Below are 21,425 nucleotides of genomic sequence, written 5' to 3'. Positions count from 1 at the left end.
TGTTTTCCATAAAGTTATGTAAAGATGATAAAAATTCATTTCCCATTTAAAGATATGAAGTGAATTTTGCAATTCATGTACCACATTAATTAAATCAGATTTAAATCTTTAAATTCTCTAAATTAAAATCTTTAAATTCACAAGGCCCATGTGCAGTTCAGGCTTTCACAATTCCTGCCATTATTCCAATTCCTGCCATTATTCCAACTCTTGCCATTTTCCCTTAGGAAAGGGACGTAAATGGAGTAAAAAAGAACAGAAAATGATGATGTTACAATCAGACTGTGAGAACTGCAGAAGAAAAACCCCCAGCTTGATTTTATTATTTTTAAGTGCTGATTTGAATAAAAGATTGTCATTTTCACATCAGAGCTCTGTTATATTTTTCAATGAAAGGTACGTAAGGATGATAAAAATTCATTTCCCATTCAAAGACATGAAGTGACTTTTGCAATTCATGTACCACATTAATTAAATCAGGTTTAAATCTTTAAATTCTCTAAATTAAAATCTTTAAGTTCACAAGGCCCTTGTGCAGTTCAGACCTTCACAATTCCCACCTCTTGCCATTATTTCCTCCTGCAATTTTCCCTGAGGAAAGGGAAGTAAATGGAGTAATAAAGAGCAGAAAACGATGATGTTACAATCAGGTTGTGGGAATTGCAGGAGGAAAAAAATCACCTGCTTAATTTTATTATTTTAAAGTGCTGGTTAGAATACAAAATTATGGTTTTCACATCAGAGCTCTGTTTATGTCTTGCCCTGCCCAGCTTGGCCACATTCTGCTCATCACTGCTGTCCTCCCCCTTCCTTCAGACTCATTAAAAATCACATGTCAGGACACATTAACATCTGTTTCCTAGCTGGGAAATTTGGGGAATGTTTTGTGAGGGGAATTGTGGAGCCTGGATGGAGTAAAAGGTGTTTGGCTGCAGCATCCTGCTCTGCAGCTCCAGAGCAGAGCCCCAGGGTAAGGGAGAAGGAAACAAAATTCCATAAATCCAAATTCCTGCTTTTTGTGAAAAAAAAAAAAAAAAAGAAATCTCAGGAAAAGCATTCCTGCACTCCTTGAGGCATTGACAGTTTCTAGCTGGCATACAACTGGAAAGAAATATAAATAAATATAAATAAAACTGAATAAGAGAGGAGAGGAGTGGTGTCTTTGCTGAAGCTTGTGCTAATTAGGGAAAAGGTTCATAAGCAGCAGCTCTGGAGGTTTTAGGGGACTCACATCACTTTCTGCAGCAAAACATTTTGTCTTGCCAAGACATGGAAAGAAGGAGCATTTCCTAAAACTGCCTCCTGAGATGTCCAAGTCAAACTGCAATTAGGAATTTAAATAAATTTGGGGGTTTCGGGGTGGTTTGTTTACGATTCTTTCACTTTTGGACCGTGTTATTTCCCTTACAAAAAAAATGAAATTTTAATTCTCTGGAGATCTTAATGGAGTCACTACAACCAAAATTCCTTGTAGGAATTTTAGGAGAACTAATTCAATAGCCATGAATTCCAGAAGAAAAGATTGGTGTTCACATTGCTGCCCATGCCAGAGATGTGGAACAGAGATTTTGTGCAAATCAATCCTTTGGCCATTGACTCAGGAGAGATGAAAATCTGCTGAAGCCATTGGCAATTCCCTCCTTGGGAATACAGAGATAAACCATGAAATGCCCCCCATTACCTTTGGGCTGGGGACTGTAAACCTCCCAAAAAACGGGGAAAAATGGCAGTCAGAGCATGGACCAAACTGAGGTGATTTTTATTGACAATTTCTGGTAGCAGTTTTCAAAAAGCAGCTGAAGTAATGCACACACATTCAATGATACCTGCCAGAAATCCTGCATTTTACATGAAATTTCTATCTCTGTGTGTGCTGAGGGGCTGTGGAAGGCTCAGATTTGACCAAAAGGGATGAAACCACCACATTTTGGATCAGAGTTCCTCTGGAGCCATTCCAAAGAACATTACAGATCTCTGTCCTACAAAACCACCTATGGGAATACGGAGATAAACCATGAAATGCCCCCCATTACCTTTGGGTTGGGGACTGCAAGCTTCCCAAAAAATGGGGAAAAGTGCCAAACATTTTTATGAGAATTTCTGGTAGAACTTTTCAAAAAGCAGCTTAAGTAATGCACACAGTGTCGTGGTTTGAGAGGAAGTGAGTTATTCAATTATACCTGTTTGAAATCCTGCATTTTTACATGAAATTTCTATCTCTGTGTGTGCTGAGGGGCTGTGGAAGGCTCAGATTTGACCAAAAGGGATGAAAACCCCACATTTTAGAGCAGAGTTCCTCTGGAGCCATTCCAAGGAACATTACAGATCTCTGTCCTACCAAAACCACCTGTGTGTGCTTGTGGTTATCCATGGAGGAAGGGGAAGGGAAGTGGTTCCAAATGCCACCCCAGGAGCAGAACTGCAGGCTGGAGGGTGTTACCTGTAGCAGTTGTTGTTGTAGTTGTTGTAGCTCCCCAGGGCTGTCAGGCACCCCAAGCAGATGGCGTAGGAGAAGAAGATCTGTGTGCCAGCATCCACCCACACCTGGGGACAGAGAGCAGGGAGAGCCTCAGAAAGCAGCCAGAGAAATCCCCTCCTGCCAAATGTGGGCTGCAGACCTGCACACGTGGCTCTGCAGGTCTGGAAAAGCTTTTACAAATCATAAACTCCAAAAAAATAACGTGCTGAGAGGGAAATTCCCCTTCCCATCCCAGCTGACCTTTACAGTCTCAACCTAAAGGGATACAGAATTCCTAGAGAAGAACCTCACCCATTACATTCAATAATTGCTTTTAGATAGTTTTAGTAATTGCAGCCTAAATAGGATCACCTGCATTTATCTCACTCCTGTTGGAAAGTTATTTATTTAGATTTAAAAATGTACTGTGAATAATTGCTCCAAAGACAAAATGTGCTATTCCTATAGCACATAAATATATAATATATTGTATATATAATATACAAAGATACATATAATCATTATACGTAATAAACATATAATAATTATATATTATCATATTAAATAATAATATAATATTATAATTCAGATAATATATATTATATTTTATATATATATATAATAATTCCTGTATTATATAATAATATAATACAAATAATACATAAATATATAATATTTATGTATTATCTGTATTTGTGAATTATATTATCATTAATATATATTAATTATATCTATTAATATATATCATATATATGAATTATAATAATATAATTCATAAATATAGATAATACATAAATTAAGCTGAGGAAAGAAGGGACAATTTATCCAGGGAAAGGATGTTTTCAGCAAAATTTAATGGATCAAACAGGCAAAAAGTTACAGCTTTGGTCACTGTACAATCAGCAAACAAATGTTCTGTAGAGCTTAATGAACCAGTAGCTCTGTAATGCCATTGTGGGAACATTTGTATCCTAAAGTGATGTAAACAATTTGAAATCAGAGAAAAGGAAGCGTGAGTTGCCACAGTGAGATTCTCCTCCTCAGAGCAGCCTCAGACCATTAATGAGCAAGTTCATTTTACTTTAACAATATTGTAACAAAGCCATTTATTTCACCTGACCAGTGTGGGTGTGTTCCCACTGAAGGTACCCCTTGAAGTCCTGGATATGGAGATATGGAGACCCCAAACCCACAGAACTGCCATCCAATAAAATCCTGTTTTCCTGAGATAAATGATCCCTTTAGGTCCTTTGTTTTCCTGGGATAAATGATCTCTTTAAGTCATTTTTTACAGCAGAACAACCAAAACCAGACCCTGAGTGATGCTCAGAGGCAGTGGCTGTGCAGCCATTCCCTGCTGAAGTTGGAGCCAGGGGAGAGGGAGTACAGGCATGATTTCCTGGGATAAATGATCTCTTTAGGTCCTTTGTTTTCCTGGGATAAATGATCTCTTTAAGTCCTTTATTACATCAGAGCAACCAAAGCACCAGACCCTGAGTGATGCTCAGAGGCAGTGGCTGTGCAGCCATTCCCTGCTGAAGTTGGAGCCAGGGGAGAGGGAGCACAGGAATGATTTCAGTGCCAATAACAGCCATCAAACCCTCCTAAACACACCAAGGGGATGTGTTTGTTTTACAGCCGATCAAGTGAGACCTTGCTCTCTGGAGCTGTTGAGTGTTTCTGTTTAGAAATAACATTAAGATCACATTTGATTTACATCAGAGGCTTAAAGGGTTTCGTTGCTGTCACCCCGAATAAGACACAGCTGGTTACATCCCAGAGCTTCACCAGGAAAAGCTGCACACAGAGAGCCTTCTGACAGACAGGCTCTTTAACAGGACTGGAAGCTCCCAAAAAAGCTGTGAGGAGTGTGGGTCAGCTGAAATGCTCCTTCTTCTGGGGCCCACAGAAAAGCTGGGAAAGTGGATCAGCACATGGATCCTTCCCTTCCCTTCCCCTTTCCCTTTCCCTTTTCCCCTTTTCCCTTTTCCCTTTTCCCTTTTCCTTCCCCTTTTCCCCTTCCCTTTTTCCTTTCTTTTCCCTTTTCCCTTTCCCCTTTTCCCTTTTCCCTTTCCCCTTTTTCCTTTCTCTTTCCCTTTCCCTTTTCCCTTTCCATTTTCCCTTTTCCCTTTTCCTATTTCCCTTCCCCTTTCCCTTCTCCTTTTCCCTTTCGTCCTCCCTTTTCCCTTTCCCTTTTCCCCTTTCCCTTTTCCCTTTCCTTTTCCCTTTTCCTATTTCCCTTTCCCTTTTCCTTTCCCCTTTCCCTTTCCCCTTTCCCCTTCCCCTTCCCCTTCCCCTTCCCCTTCCCCTTCCCTTTCCCTTTCCAAATAGGAATGGAGAAGCAATTTTATTTGCTGAACGGAATAATACAACCTGTACAGCTTCTTTGGGGTTGTATGCTCAGAGGACAAGTGACATTTAATTCTTTCAGGTTTCCAAAATGGCCAGAAGTGATCAGCAAAGTGGCAAACATGAACATCCATTTAGAAACCACAGGTTAAATTTTCTGTGGCTGAAAACCACGAGAGCTGGAGTAACCCTGGTGTAAACTGCCAGACACACCAACACTTTCAAGCCCTGAAAATGACATTTCAGATCAGCTCTCCATCTCCTTCCCCTGCAGCCAGGGACCAGCTGACACTTAGCCTCAGACTGCAGCGCTCAGTTCGTGGCAGGAGGATGTGGTGAGGTCTCAAATTGTTCATTAGTCTGATTGTCCATTAGTCTGACTGTCCATTAGTCTGACTGTTCATTAGTCTGACTGTTCATTAGCCTGTGTCACCCCAGTTTGCTCATTCCCAAAAGACACCTCAGGGAACTTGTTCTCATTCCAGCTTGATGGGCTCCTGTAGAACACCAATCCCAAATCCAGGTGCCACCCACCCAGCTCACAGCCACCAAACCATGATGGGACATTTCTGAGAGTGCTGAGTCTGCCTTAAAAACCAGGAGTTGTTCCCCTTTCCATGCAGAGCAATGACACTCTGAAGGGCAGGGACGCAGAGGAGGACCTGGGGCACACCAAAGAGGACATTTGTCTGAAAGGTGACACAGCTCCATGAGGAGAGGACCTGAGAACACCCTGTGGGTGCTTTATGAACTTTAAGCCTTGAAAACCCTTAGGTCAGTGATAATAAATTCAATTTAGCACTCACAAACTTGGGATTGGAACAGTTTTCTAGTTTCTATCAGCTACTACCTTAAAGAAAGTAAATAGACTTTTTCTAGCTTTATTCAACTCATATTAAAAGTTTCCATGCCAAAACAAGATTAAAATTAAAGCTCAAAAACTTTGACAATTAATGCTGATATTTGAAAAATCACAATTTCAAATGACAGAACCTTACAAAACAATAAACAGGAGCATTTTCTACTAAAAAATTGAAAGTGCTGCTCTGCAACATCTAACTCTCAAGCCTGGCAATGCCCTCAAAATTTAAACTCCGTGTGGGTAACCTCAATTTGGCCTTCTTGTGGCAGGTCTGGGGCACAATCTCCATTTCCATGGGTGTTTTCTGTGCCCAGGGAGATGAATGGAGCTGGCCAAACACAGGATGCTGCTGTCTGGAGGATGCCCTGCCTCCTTTGTAGCTCGTGCCATGAAAGCAGGAGGAGGAAGAAGGAAGGGGGATGTGCTGTAGTGCAGACAACACAGCCCTGCTCTGGACAATTGGCTTCTTTTCATGTCCCTGCCATAAAGTTTCTATGGGATGGTATGTCCATAAATCACTTCAAGCCACCTTTTCTCATGTGCTCCTTGGCTTGGCTGTGCCCTAATGGGTGTCCAAAGCAAAGGAGAAAGATAAAGTTAAAGTTTGCTGCAGATAAAGTGAATTAAAGTCAATTTTTGAACAACTAAAAAACCCCACAGTTTAACAAACCAAACTGCAAATCCCCAGAAGAGTGACAGCCCCTCATTTTAGTCTCAATAAAAATGTATTTCTGTCAGTAAGATGGGGTCATGCCATACACTGAAAATAAAATAAATGAGGTGTTGAAGCACATGGCCAGTGCAGAAATAATTCCCTTTGCAAGGCTGAGCCTTGAGTGTTTTTGTGATGATCAAGCCTTATGCAGTGAATTTAGAGGGCCAAGCAAGGGGTGAGAGGGATAAACCAAAATATTGCATCAGTGTCCTGAGCTGAGCTCAGTGCCTGAGCAAAGCAGAGACCTCAGGGACAACCTGGGATGTGTTGGTGCTGATTATTTCCATCATGCATGGAAGAAAAAACAATTCCTTCAGGTGGAATAAAAAACAATTCATGGAATTGTTGTTTCTTTTGGAAAATAACAAAATCATGGAATAAAAACCAATTCCTTCAGGTGGGATAAAAACCAATTCATGGAATTGTTGTTTCTTTTGGAAAAAAATAATGGAATAAAAAGAAATTCCTTCAGGTGGAATAAAAAACAATTCATGAAATTGTTGTTTCTTTTGGGAAAAACCAAATCATGGAATAAAAAACAATTCCTTCAGGTGGAATAAAAAATAGTTAATGGAATTGTTGTTTCTTTCAGAAAAAACCCAAAATCATGGAATAAAAAGCAATTTCTTCAGGTGGAATAAAAACAATTCAGGGAATTGTTGTTTCTTTTGGAAAAAATAAAATCATGGAACAAAAAACCAATTCCTTCAGGTGGAATAAAAAACAATTCATGGAATTGTTTCTTTTGGAAAAAGAAACCCAAAATCATGGAATAAAAAGCAAATCCTTCAGGTGGAATAAAAAACAATTCATGGAATTGTTGTTTCTTTTGGAAAAAAACCAAAATCATGGCCTAAAACCCACAATATCTCAAATTCCAGGGGTTTCTCTAACTTTGTTCCTTCTCTTTGCTTTCTGTGCTCTCTGGATATATTTTGAGCAAACTACAGTGCAGCTGTTATGAAATCTCTCTGTGGCTGCAGGAAGCATCTCCCAGGACACTCTGACTTTAACTGGCACTTCCTCCATGACAAACAGCTGAATAACTCCATTTTTTGTAGTTGTGTAAAAAAAAAATTTCATCAAATTGTTCCATGTCTGGGCAACATGGGGAAGTCAGGCAGCTATTTCCAGTCTGATCCTCCCAAAAGACAGGCACGGCTTTTTTAAAAAAAATAAAATATATTCTGTTGTCACCTGAGAAGGTTCATTTGACAGCCCAGGGGATCATGTGCAGCTTCTCTCGTAGCACAACACATCTCCACTTCTATTTTGGCAGCATTTTAAGTTCCATTTCACAGGTTTCTGTGAAATTCCCTTTCACAGATCCCTGGGACACTGCCCAGGTGACAACCTGGGGTTCCAGTGTCATTGACACCTGGTGCCCAGGTGTCAGTCTGGGGGAGCTGCCACATCCAAGGGTTCTCCATGTGAACAGGAACAATGGAACACCCGGAGGGTTCTCAGAGTAAATAAAATCAATATTTTGGTTTTCTCTCTGTCCCTGGCCTTTCCTACAGCCCACACAGCTCTGTTTGCTCCCTTGAGAATTGCTGTCAAAATCAAATGCAATAATTTCAAATGCAATAATTTCACATTGAAGCCCAAAAACTGGCTGAGATCTGCATAAATATTCACTTTTTTTCCCCCCCATCATTCTTAACAGTGAGGTTGAACACCAAAGCTGAAAGCATCCTTAATTCCAGAGTGGAAATGACAATCCCATCATGAAGCACTGCCTGAGAATATGGGAGAGCTGACAGACCAGTTAAAACCTGTGCTTGCTCTTTAAAACACGATGTTCCAAATGTTGACAGTCATTTATTTCCCATTTTGTTATCAGAGAACAAGCAATCACTCCAGGTTTCCTTTTAATTTAAATTATTCATTACTTTCTGATGAACCTCTACAGTGTATGTATTTTAAAAAGCAGTTTGCCTTCAGTTTCAAATGCGAATTTTATAAATAAAGCCGTGGCTGTCAGGAGATAATAAATGAAATTTCAAGGTTAGGGCATGGAATGACTGCAGAATTTTATCACAAATGCCTGAATAAAACAACCTGTTGCCAGATAAGTTTAGGTATGACAGAACTGCGGGAAACCATCAAAACGTGAAGTCTTGACCTTGAGGTAACACCTGCACTGAATGAGTGACCCCAGCAGACATGGGGCGATTAGCCACAGGTTTAAGAGCACTAACAGAAGAATAAAAATTTTTGGAGAATAAAAGCATTTCAAAAGTACCTGCCAGAGCTCTCCCTAACAAAGCTTTCCTTCCTCTCATGTGGAATGAGGTGGGAGAGTATCACTGGCAGGGGCTGTGTACAAATCACAAATGGGACGGGGCTGCTGTGGAACGTGCCTTGAGCTGTTTCATTTTCCAGCATCAGTCTCATTACATGGTTATGACAATGGGAAGATGCCACCAGCTCACATCCCAGGCAGCAGACAAAGAACTCAATGTTACAACTCACTTTAGAAGTTTTTTGACCAATCCCACAAAGCAAAAGCACATTGAGAGTAGTTCCATCCAGCCACTATAAGCACACGTACCTTTGGTTAAAACAATGCTTGCTTATTTCAAGTACAATACCTGCTTGTAAGCCTGAAAACACAATGCACAGAGCTCCATTATTAAGCTTTAACCTTCCTAATATCTTGCTGTATAAACTGTTCTGTAGCTTAGAGAGTTATTCTAGACACGCGTTAATACACAGACCATTGTTCTATTTGTCCTTGCTTTTCTACTTTTTAAAAAATTTTTCTGCTGACCAATCTCATGGCTGTTGCTTAGCTCTGCTCACAGTTCTGCTGTCTCTGAGGCCTGCCTTTTGCAGCTTTCCCAAACCCCTCTGATTTTATGGATTCCCACAATTCCCCCTCTCTGTTCACTTAAAAAGAAACCTTCACAATTGTGTCATTTATTACTTACATTTCATAGTCTTACTATGATATTTCTGCCTATTACCTGCTTAAAGCATTTTCTTGCTTGCACTAAGCATTGCTATATTACAACACAGCAATTTAATGTTGTGAAAGTCCAGTCAGTTGAAAGGGCATAAATTACACCTGGCAATAGTTACAAGTCATTGTTCAAGAAAGTCTTGTCCAGGGTCTTAATTTAAAACCTTAATTCAAAATCAGTGGATCAGGTTCTGCAACTGAGCTGTTTAAAAAATTAAAAACGTACAAAGCTTTGTTCAGCCTCATCTGTGGTGTGACCTCTACTCCCCCTCTCTGTTGATCTAAAATGCCCCAAGCACTGCTGGAAGAACTCAGAACAATTTCTGACATAAACTATAGGAAACCCTCACAATAAATGCTAAAAACAAAAAACAGGATAAAAAAAAGGCAGTTTCTAATAGCTTTGGGAAGAAGGTAAAATCCCAATTCCACCCTGAGCTTTCATCTGCAGCATCCTGGGAAGTTCTTTTCCATCAATGGTTCACTGGAGCTGCTTTCAGTGCCCAGCTGACTGTGAAGCTGGGATTAAAAACCAGAGGGAATTGCTGTTTTCACCCACAGAAAACACAGGCTGCTCGTGCTGTGAACACCCCAAATATTCAGGCTTGGAGAAACAGATCCCATTCTGACCTTGCTGTTATTGCCCAGACAGTGAGCTTTAATATTTTCTATTTACAGCACTCCTTTTTCCAATCTTACATCCCAGGTCTCTCCAATAAAGGACAATTTTATCCCCAAGCTGAACTTTTGGTGACACCAGGGAACTAAGAGTCATTCTGCTGTAATGTGCAATGAAAAGAACCATTCCCTAAATTGCATTTCATTACACTCCTCTGCTACAAGCCCCATCTTTATGTATATATATAAAAATATATTTCCAGGAATAATACTAAAATAGATAGCAGTGGAAGACTCAGCATTTTACCTCTGTTCTTATTCCAATAAAGTGATTTTTTTATTCTCTGGCTTTTTCATTATAAAGAGCATCCAACCACATCCCAGCCTCCTCTGTTGGGCTTGGTGTGGCAGCAGGGGGAGAGAGGGAGCTGCACACATGGGGAGGGAGACAACAGATCCACACCTGGCTGCTTCCTTTAATACTTCCCCTGTTCCTCAGGCTGAAAACATATATATTATATATATATTATATATATATAATATACCACAATTCACTGCCAGCAACAAATTCCTGTGCAGAGGCAGGAAAATAAAGCCAACCAGTTTGCATTTACTCTCCAGTCACTCTCCTGCAATCAAGAGAAATTTTTTCTTAAATAGCAGCGAACACAGAAATCAGCTGAGTGTCTGGGCTGTGCAGCTGCCAAAATTCAGAATGCAGAGGTCAAGGCTCTGTTCTACTCACAAAACAACCCAAACACTTGGGGGATAGAGACATTCAAAGGGAATAATTCCATTCCTTGCATGCATCCTGCTGTTCCCTGACTAGGAGCACACTGATTTTACCTCATTCCTATCAATCCTATCAGGATTATATCCAATTCCTATCAGTCCTGCAGGCAAAATGACACAGGGAAGAATAAACTTTATTATCTTCATTTTCCCACATTGTCAACACAGTTGTTGTACCTGTATAGTTTACAATAGTTTAGTTCAGTTATAGTTAATTATATTTGACTCAAAAATAGCCAAATACAAAAATTTATTTGATTCTGACATAGTCTTGGTATATGTTTAATTAAAAAAAAAGACTACAAGTCTTCTGAACACAGTTAATTTAAGAGACATTTTGTGTTTAAAATCAGACAAAAGAAGTTATTTCATAAAATTAAACCAGGTAATCCCTGGGATCCCAATGAAAACCTTTTTGCTGAGTATGAAAATGCAGAACTAGAATCTTGAAACACCCAGTCAGTAAAACAGACTGCTATAATATAATTTTAAAGCAGAATATTGCTTTAGCTACAGACACAGGCTAAAGCCCTGAATTTTTAGGATGCTTTTGACAATAAACAACTCTGGATGTCACTGCTGTACAAATAAAATCTCTGATAAAACTTACTTCTGATATATTTATTTTCCAATGCATACATCCCTTTAAAAGTCAGCTTCCAACATCTTTTATCCTCTCTGCATTTATTGAACCTCTGCTGGGAGTGTGAATGTGGAAAAATGAGGATATAAATCAGACAAAAATGAGGATATAAAACAGACTGTTATAATATAATATTAAAGCAGAATATTGCTTTAGCTACAGACACAGGTTAAAGCCCTGAGAATTTTTAGGATGCTCTTCACAATAAACAACTTTGGATGTCACTGCCTCAACAAACACAATCTCTGATAAAACTTACTTCTGATATATATATTTTCAAATAAATACAGCCCTTTAAAAGTCAGCTTTCAACATCTTTTATCCTCTTGCATTTATTGAACCTCTGCTGGGAGTGTGAATGTGGAAAAACAAGGATATAAATCAGACAAAAATGAGGATTTAAAACAGACTGTTATAATACAATTTTAAAGCAGAATATTGCTTTAGCTACAGACACAGGCTAAAGCCCTGAGAATTTTTAGGATGCTCTTCACCATAAACAACTCTGGATGTCACTGCCTCAACAAACACAATCTCTGATAAAACTTACTTCTGATATATTTATTTTCCAATGCATACAGCCCTTTAAAAGTCAGCTTTGAACATCTTGTATCCCCTCTGCATTTATTGAACCTCTGCTGGGAGTGTGAATGTGGAAAAACGAGGATATAAATCAGACAAAAATGAGTGATATAAATCAAACTATCCACTGAAGATGTGCCTGGGGCTGCTGGAAGTGGCAGCATTGTGACATCCATCCATGCAGGAGTGTTTGCTGTGATGTTGGCCAAGTGAAGCTCAGCTCCTCCAGGCTCCTCCAGATGGCAAGAACAGCACAAAAATATCCCTCAGTTATCTCCAAGCAGCCTCAGCTCCAAGGAGTTGTGGCTGAGGGCAAAGCTGAAGAAAATAAAGGGAAAAAAACCCACTGGATCCATCCAAGCAGCCTGGCACCAGCCACGTTACCTAAAATAAATTAAACTCTTCAGCCCCTGCCCCCTGTCCCCAAATGCCTTCTTGGAAACAAACAAACAAACAAAAAAAATTAATTTATCTCTCCCAACTCAGTGGGAAAGGACATTAAATGGGGAATTAAACCCAAACAAAATATGAGCTGTGCATTGTGGGGAAGCAGCAAACAGAAATGGTGAGTTTTGGATGCAGGAGTGAGCTTGTGGCTGAAGTTTACTACCCAGGGCTTTCTAAACAACACAGCTTCTGAAAGCAGAGCCTTCATTAGAGCAGGAAAACAGCACTTAAACGGCCAGGCAGAAAATGGCTGAATTAAGCCCTTTTTTTCCCCTCTCTTTAATGGTGGTGATTCTCAAAAGATCCAAAGTAGGTTAGGGGAAGAATAAAACAGCTATGTTTCTAGTGTCTACCTGACAGCAGCTTTTGTAGGGGTGAATAATTACATGAAAATCACTTCCTTTCCACCTCTCTTTGGGGTTTCTGTGGGTTGCTAGGCACTCTCTCTGCTACCTTCTGCTAATGTCACTTCCAGAGGGCTGAATGCAGCAAATTCACTGGGAGAATGGAAACTCGGGAGAAGAAGGACCTAAATACTCCGAGGAGTTTTGTTTATTCATTGGTGCCTTTGGAGGCCAGCACTATAGCTGGGATCACTTTCCAACCATTGAAATGCTGATTTCCCAGGGGGTGTTGTCAGCCAAGAACCTCCCAGTTAAAATGGGGCAGCGCCTTCCTCCACACTGGAGCCACACCAGTTGCATGTTCCTGTGGCAACATCCAACTTGGAAAATCAATTTTTCAATTATCGAGCAATTCTTTTCCTTCCTCTCACTGCTTTTCATAAGTAAAATATTCCTACACTCATTAATCTAAAATTTGGGGGTATCTTGATTGTCCTGGTGTGACGAGGAGGCGCAAGGTGCAGTTGTGCTCCCCTGAGTAAATCATGAGGGTGTTCATCACTAAAGGGGTATCAGGACAGCTAAAAGTGATACAGACTCCATCATCAGAAGGCATGAAAAGACACATTGTTATTAGAAATCTAATAATTTAGATTAAAGATATCTAATAATTTAGACTTAAGTTCTTCTAGAAACAATGGTGGACCTAGGACCTGATTGGCTTTTAGGAATTTTCTCTCACATTACTGGTGAAATATGAGTAGCAGACTTTGGAGAACCATATCTATAAAGAATGCTTACAGAAAGAGAGAGAATAATTGTCTGAATTCTTTCCTCTGAGTTTCTTACAGATTATACACAGATTCCCAGGATTTTCCTGGCAGAACCATGTCCCTCTCTGTTCAGAGGATTTGTAATTACTACAGGTGTTCACAGAGGGCAGAAAATCCTGGCACAGGTGCCCAGAGCAGCTGTGGCTGCCCCTGGATCCCTGGCAGTGCCCAAGGCAAGGCTGGATGGAGTTTTGGAGCAACTTGGGACAGTGGGAAGTGTCCAGGACCAGGGTGGAGTTTTGGAGCCACCTGGGACAGTGGAAAATGTCCTGCCCACGACAGGGGGTGGCACTGGATGATCTGTAAGATCCTTTCCAACCCAAACCACTCTGTAATAGGGCCTAGGTTAAAAAAAAAAGAAGAAATAAATTTAGAAAAATTAATAAATTTATCCAAAGATGCCTCTCCAGTGCAGAGTGCTGGCTGAGCAGGGATGAGTGAGTGCCTCTGGAAAGGGCAGAACCAAACCCACAGCAGGGTTCTGAGGGGTCTGAAAGTGCCTTTGATTTCCACTTTCACCCTCCTGAGCTTGGATTTCTCTTTGATTCATTTTCATCCTCAAAGTTCCCTCACTCAGCCTGGCACAGGGAAATCCAGAGGTTTGAATTCACCTCCCTGTCAGCATTTTCTGAGGGCAGGATTCAAATCCCTTGAAATATCTGTCAGTTTTTCATTAATTTAATTCTGGAGCATGTGGAAGGAGATACCTGCCAGTATTAAGTACACAGAATATCCCAGAGATATTATTCATATAAAATAATTTCTATCCTTTTAAAATGATTTTGGGGAGGAAAAAAAGTATCTGGAACAATTTTGTGTCTGAGTGATGGGAAACAAAAATTGTCTTCAGTGGGTTGATAGCTTGACTTTGGGAAAATGGCAAGCTGGAAACATTTGTAGAAAGGTATTGATATTTAATCACAAAATCTCCTTTTAAAAGGTATTGATAAAAGGCCAAATATCATTAAATCCCAATATCTCTTGGGAGCAGCACCTTTTTCTTCACTTCTTCATTTCTCTTAAGTGTCAGGGCAGGAGGATGTTTTGTATTATTGTTCTGGGACGTTTTGGGTATGGAAACTATCCCACACTGTGGGAAGGTGAAATCCCTGACTGCTGAGCATCCCCATGGTCCAGTTTGCTGGGGAGCCCTCTTGCCTTAAAACCATCAAAAATTCTGCCTTCTCCTGTACTTTCACTCTATAAAGCTTCAGGCATTTGGAAATATAATTCTTTTTTTTCATTCTGTGTATGGTATGGAAAAAGCCCAAAGAATAAATACTGCCTTTCTTTCTCTTTTCATATTTCATATTTTTCCATGTATATTTCAGATCTTTTCAGCCCCAGAGACACCAGAATTTACCAGGTCTTTTAGGCAGCCTGTTAATGTCATTTCCTATAAATGATAAATAAAGATGCTCAATTTTTTTAAAATAAATGCAGGAAGTGCAGTCAACTAATTTTTAAAATGAGAGTGTTGATTAAAGTTCCACTTTACTGAAAAAACACCAACAAGTGCTCTCAGGATGAGAGATCTGGCAGCTCCCACACCCACCAGAATGCACTCACAGGGGTTTCAAAATATTTACACTTAATTCAGCTCAGGCACTGATGGAGAGGTGACCCTGAGTAGTTTCTGCCCTGCTCTGAATCCAAACCAACGTGGTTTTAAGGTGTTTTTTATTTAAATATTTTATTTGTGCTATATTTACCAGGGCTCTGGGGTGGGTTTGGCTTTTAGGTTTTCAGGGGGATGCAGGAGATTTAGCAAAGGCGGTGGGGTTCCGTCTCCTCTCACCAAGCTGATCAAAATATCCAATTTTTATTACAGATCTGCTCAATTGTAATATCCCATTGACAAAAACCTTTTTCCAATGGCTTTTTTATTAACTCCTCTTACTCTCTTTAGTTTTTTCACCATCCTTGAAGCCTGAGGAACACTGGAGATGCCAAACACAGCATCCAGCCCTGATATTTGAAGTATTTGCAAAGGGGAAATGCTTTGGTCATGATCATTATTCACAGAACTCATATGTTGGTCATGATCATTATTCACAGAATTCACATTTTGGTTATGATCATTATTCACAGAATTGATATTTTGGTTATGATCATTTATTCACAGAATTGATATTTTGGTCATGATCATTATTCATAGAATTCATATTTTGGTTATGATTATTATTCACAGGTTTCATTCAGAAATTATGAGGAAGCTGAACTTGGGTTATATAACATCAGGCGAAGTGTTATTTAATCTGACTTCTTTAAAAATAATAATTCTCAAGTTTTCTTTTTAAGCCACCTGAAGAATACTTATCCATAAACTGAACTCCTAACAAAGGATCTAAAAACCCTGTTCAAAACAGAAGAAAATGCAGTTACAGAAGCTGTGGATAGTTTGATCTTATTTTTTTCTTTTTCTTGAAAGCAGCCTGAGCCTTGTATAAACAGCTGACCCCAAAAGATCCTCCCAGAGTGGGTTCAGGTTCTGTTGGGAAAACAGAACTGCTGCCTGCAGAACAAAGCCATGCCCCACCACACAAGGTCACACATCAAAAACATTGGTTTTTCCCCAAAACTCCGCAGTTCCCTCCTTCAGAGGAGCCCGTTTTCTCTGTTCCTGATATGAGGAATGGAAACCACTCCATTGGGGTTTTTCCTGCTCTTCAGGAATCCCCAGGGATTTTCAGGGAGCCCAGAAGATCCCAGAGCACTTCAAGTTCTGAAGGTTCTGCTCCAGCTCCATATTTCACCTATTTCCATAATTCATCACATGAAAACGCCTCTGTGTGAGGTAAACTTGCATTTAGCACTGTGCTAAATGTACGTTTAGCACTCTATTTAAAAAATAGAGAAAAGGGTGCTCAGAAAATAAAGAATGAAATGCTTGAAAATTGTGCGTTTCTGCATTTCAAGTAGGTGAAGTTTCTGCCATGTCACGGCTCAAAATTCAAAGGAAATTTTCCCATCAATTTCCAGGAGCCTGGATTTTACCTTGCTAGATTTTGCAGAATTAGAATTCATGAAAACAAGAAATGCAACTAAATGCTGATTTATCAGCTTCTTTTTCTTGCAGAAATATTTTTAAGCTAAATTAAATATGTGAAGAGGTAATATATAAATATATCCTACCACTTCAATGTATCATTTGGCAAATGATGGGCTTCAGGACACAATATGCAGGGTAAAAATTAAAAAACCAAAAAATCATCCCTTACATTATAAACACCTTAAAATTGAGCTGGGTTGGAGTAATCAAATGTATGCTATAAATACTCATCTAAATAAAAAAACAGCCTGCAGGCTGTTTTATTTTAATATAAATATATTAATATATTTTAATTTTCTAAGCAATAAATCAAAGTTCGTCTCACCTAAGTTTAACTGTTCATCAGAGCTCTGTTTTCCCCTCACAAATCCCTTAGAGGACCAAACTGCCAAAGCAGCCCTGAAGGTGGCAGTGGGGTATTAGGCCAGGTGGAGAAAATAGGGAAAAATAAACTTATCCAGAGACTGTCTCCTTGGATAAACTGTCCCGAAGGCAAAGTTCCCTGCTAAGATCCCTGCATGACCTTGGGTGTCAATGAAGTGTTAATTGTGACTTCAACAAACATAACTCCTGATAAAAAGAACTTTTTCCAGTGGGACAGTTTTGTCAAGGGATAGCTGAGGGTGGGTTGGTTTTGCATACCAATAATACAGGCTTCTTTTCTCTGGGTTGGATCCTGCAGTGAACTCTACTTAATTTCTGGGATGAGGGTGGGACAGGCACCAGCAATGCAGGGCGAGCCCAACCCTGGTGGAAACAGCTCCCCTAAAATGTGCCCTGGATGCCCTGGGAAGGCTGAGCTAGAACAGACAGAGCTAAAGAATAAAGCAGGGATTTATTCAAAGGATCTCCTCCATGGATGCACCTTGTGCAACACCAGAGCCCAGCCAGGTGTTGAACCAAAATGGTCACAAAATGAACCCAAGATGAACCAAAATGGCCCCAAAATGCACGACCAGGCACGGGATCAGTTCTGCTCCATTTGCACCCTGCAGTTCATTGTCCCATTCCAGCTTTAGCCCATGCAATCCCATCCTTGTTTTTCTCTCTCCAGCCCACGGTGTTTGTGCTCCTGGGCTGAGGTTTGGATCATTTGTCCTTGGTGCCCAGCTGGAGCAGGAATTGTTTTGTCTCCCTGCTCTGTGCACAGAGCTCACCATGCCCTCAGATGAACCCAGACCCACACACTAAAGCAGCACAGAACCTGAAAAATAGAAAAGCCAAACCTGAGGCATCACCCTTTATGGTTAAGCATTTTTTTTCTTGTTTGTTTGTTCGCACATGTTCTACAGCAGCAGCTCCAGCACTAAAGGCTGTTTGGGGCAGTAAAAATTCCATTCCCACTTTCTCAGATCAGATCAAACCCTCCCTCAGTAGCTTCTCATAGGGAGCTGGGGTTGTTTAGCCTGGAGAAAAGGAAACTCAAAGGTGACCTTATCACTCTACAACTCCCTGAAAGGTGGTTGTAGTCAAGGGGTGTTGGTCTCTTTTTTCAGACAGCAATGGAGAATGAGAGAACAGAGTCTAAGGCTGCATCAAGAGTAATACAGGTTGGATAACAGGAAAAAGTTTTTTTACAAAAAGGGTGATAAAGTTCTGGAACGGCTGCTTGGGGAGGTGGTGGAGTCCCCATCCCTGGGTGTGTTTAACAAAGCCTGGATGTGGCACTGGGTGCCAGGGTTCAGTTGGGGTATTGGGGATGGCTTGGACTTGAAGGTCTCTTCCATCCTGACGATTTTGTGATTCTGTAATTCCTCTGTGTTGGGGAAGATGTCATTGCTACTGAGTTCTATTTCTCCTTCCTGCAGTTTGTGCTCTCACACCTCTGCTGTCAGAGCCTGCAGCCAGCAGGTGATGGTGAGGAAATCTCTGAAATCTCTGTCTCCTGCCTCTCTGGAAAGCAGAGGAACCCTCCTCAGAGCACAGGAACCCTCCCCAGAGCAGAGGAGCCCTCCCCAGAGCACCAAGAGCAGCCCAAGCCCGAAGGCAAACAGAGCAGGATTTGGCAGCGTGGCCCTGCCTGGAGGGCAAGAACAGATTTCCATTCTCAGCCAGCCTGGCACAGTGCCCTGGGTGGGCACCTCCAGGCTGGAGCCTGGCCCAGCTGCTGGAATGGTGCCACTGGCAGCTGCATTCTGAAAATGAAGGAACCAATGGGGTTTCTATAGCACTACCAGGGCAGAATTCACCTCGCTCTCTCTGCACAGCCTGCACCTTCTGTGCCTTCTATACTTGGAATTGGAACCAGCACAGAGGCTGCTGGTAAAGCTTAGAAACTGCAAACAAAAAAGATAAAATCCCCCCCCCAAGAGAGAATATTGTTCCTAAAGGGCTTTTTCCAAGTGGTCAGCAACCACGTGGTGGAAGGTGAAGGAAGCCTGGGTTTATATTCAAAATCACTTTGGAAAAAAAAAATCTGTCATTGAAAGCTCTTTAGAATTGAGCAATTGTGGTTTAAGAAAGTCACTGCTGGAAAAATCTCAGGGGAGCAACCTCCTGGAAGGTGCCAGGAGGGGACTGGCTGACCATCAGCCAGCAGTGGGCCCTGGAGCAAAGAGCAGCAGCTCCTGGGCTGAGGATGAGGATGAGTAGGAGTTACCAGCACCCTTTCCTCTGCCCAACACCACAAATTCAATGCTGGGATCCCAGTCCATGGGGAACAGGGATTTCCTGCAGCCCAGTGATGTGGTTGAGGGGCTTCTGCATCTTGGAAAAGGTGAAATTTTTGAGAGGCTGAGAGAGCTGGGACTGCACAGGTTGGAGGAGAGAACTCATAATTCTTGGGTGTAAATAAATGTGTATAAATAAATACCTGGCAGGGAGTAAAGGACAGGGAATCAGAGCCTTCTCAGAAACGCTGACAGAAGGACAAGAGGCACAAATTGAAACACAACAAATCTCATTTAAATTAAGGAAAAACTTGTGGAGAGAGTAGTAAAACTCTGGAAGAGGGTGACCTGACAGAGCACCCTTGGAGAGCTCAGAACCTGATGGAATGTGTGCTGGAAATTCAGGCTCTCAGGTCCAGGGAATGATTGGTATCTGACTTTAGGGTTTTGGAATGTTGAATACTCATTTTATTAAAACTATATTACATTACATTATATTTATGTATACTATATTTATCTATACTATATATATATAAATAATATAAATATAAATATGCATTATATTTATCTATACTACATTTATATTATTAAATTGTGTTAATAATTCTGTTAATAATTAAATTAGTATTAATTGTGTTGGAAATTTGGGCTCTCAGGTCCAGGGAATGATTGGTACCTGACTTTAAGGTTTTGGAATGTTGAATACTCATTTTATTTAAACTATATTATATTACATTATATTTATGTATACTATATTTATATTAGATATTATATATTGTAATATATAATATATTATATATCTACATATTATATTATATTATATTATATTATATTATATTATATTATTATACTATATATGACATTATATATCCTAAATTATTAGGAATACTAAAGAATACTTACTATTAGCTATTGAAAAATTTGTGAAATTTGTCTGTAGAAATACAGTCTACACAGCTTGGACTTGATTGTTTCTATTAATTAACCTATCTCTACTAGAATCTAACTACTAAATTCTTTCAGATAAACAATATTTTCTAACAAATTCTACATGTGCAAAACATTAAGAGCAGCAAGAAGAGATAAAAATTGTTTTCTCTCTGTGCTTCTCCAGGAAAAAACGTGAGAAAGAGAATTCTGTCTCTCTCTGTTTAGAGGACATGAGAAAACCACAGACATGGACTTTGGTGGGGTTTAGGGTTGCACTCGATGGTTTGAAAGGTCTTTTCCAACCCAAGTGATCCTGGGCTTGTTCTGCTTGAACCTGCTTTGGGGGGCTCCATTCAAACAGGAATTTTCTGACCTGCTGCCATTTTGCTTCTCTTTAATTTACACTTTATTTTCCAGCAGGGACACTGAGACTGCCCCAGCAGGGTGGACTCCCCAGGACAGGGAGCCTCCCAATAAAAGCTGCACAGAAACCAGCCAGAACCCCAGGTTAAATCTGGACTCTTGTGTTTAACAGCTCACAATTGGCCCATCTGTAATTAATTGAATTAATTGATACTTTCAGCCTCCCACATCCTCCAGCAGGGAGTTCCACCATTTAGTCATTCATTGTGTGAAAAAGCACATTCTTTTGTATTTTTCCAAACCCACTACATCTCCATTTTTATAGACTTTTGCCAAAGCCAGGGCAGGGCTCCAGGAGGACCTCCTGAGTTCCTGGCTGAGGGCCACCCAAACAGGGAATGGTGCCTTGGCTGTGGAATCAGGAGGAATGAGCTCCATTTCCAGGTTTGACAGTGTGTAAAAGCTAAAAGTAAAAGCTTTTTTACTTTTTTTTCCCTTTTTTTTTTGCCTTTTCACAGAAAAAAAGCACCAGTGACTGTTGGGTGTATAGTGTCCTACACTGCTATTTAAGGAGCATCACAAATAAATACAAATCTCTGAACAGCCACTCCAAAACCTCAATTTTCTACAAATGTGCCAAAACCGTGGCCTGGCTTCCAGTTATTATCCACCAAGTAACTCTATCATAATTTGATTTATTAAAAAATCTAATTTATTGCCTAAAGACCAAAAGGAAAAAAGGAAAAATGTTTTTAATTTAACAGAAAAAAATCCCTCAAGTAAACCCAGTGTTTAATAAACCCATTAAAAAGGCCAAGTGACAACTTCTGACCCACCATTGTGTCACACAAAGAAAATCTTAA

At 40.3% G+C, this 21,425-nt stretch overlaps 1 protein-coding gene across 1 annotated transcript in view; it reads right to left on the bottom strand.

Moving 5' to 3' along the window:
- Positions 1–21,425, bottom strand: part of SLC6A11 (solute carrier family 6 member 11) — a 105,270-nt gene that overhangs the window by 16,776 nt on the left and 67,069 nt on the right. The window contains exon 8 of the mRNA XM_054281045.1: positions 2,441–2,544. Within this exon, the coding sequence (XP_054137020.1) occupies positions 2,441–2,544 (104 nt within the window). The remainder of the gene's footprint in view (positions 1–2,440; positions 2,545–21,425) is intronic.

The sequence above is a fragment of the Melozone crissalis genome, unplaced genomic scaffold (assembly GCF_028551555.1).
Source record: "Melozone crissalis strain CALT ecotype California unplaced genomic scaffold, PUWL_Pcris_2 ptg000029l_1, whole genome shotgun sequence".
In the NCBI taxonomy this organism is placed as follows: domain Eukaryota; kingdom Metazoa; phylum Chordata; class Aves; order Passeriformes; family Passerellidae; genus Melozone; species Melozone crissalis.
This window is presented reverse-complemented; position numbering and strand designations above follow the sequence as displayed.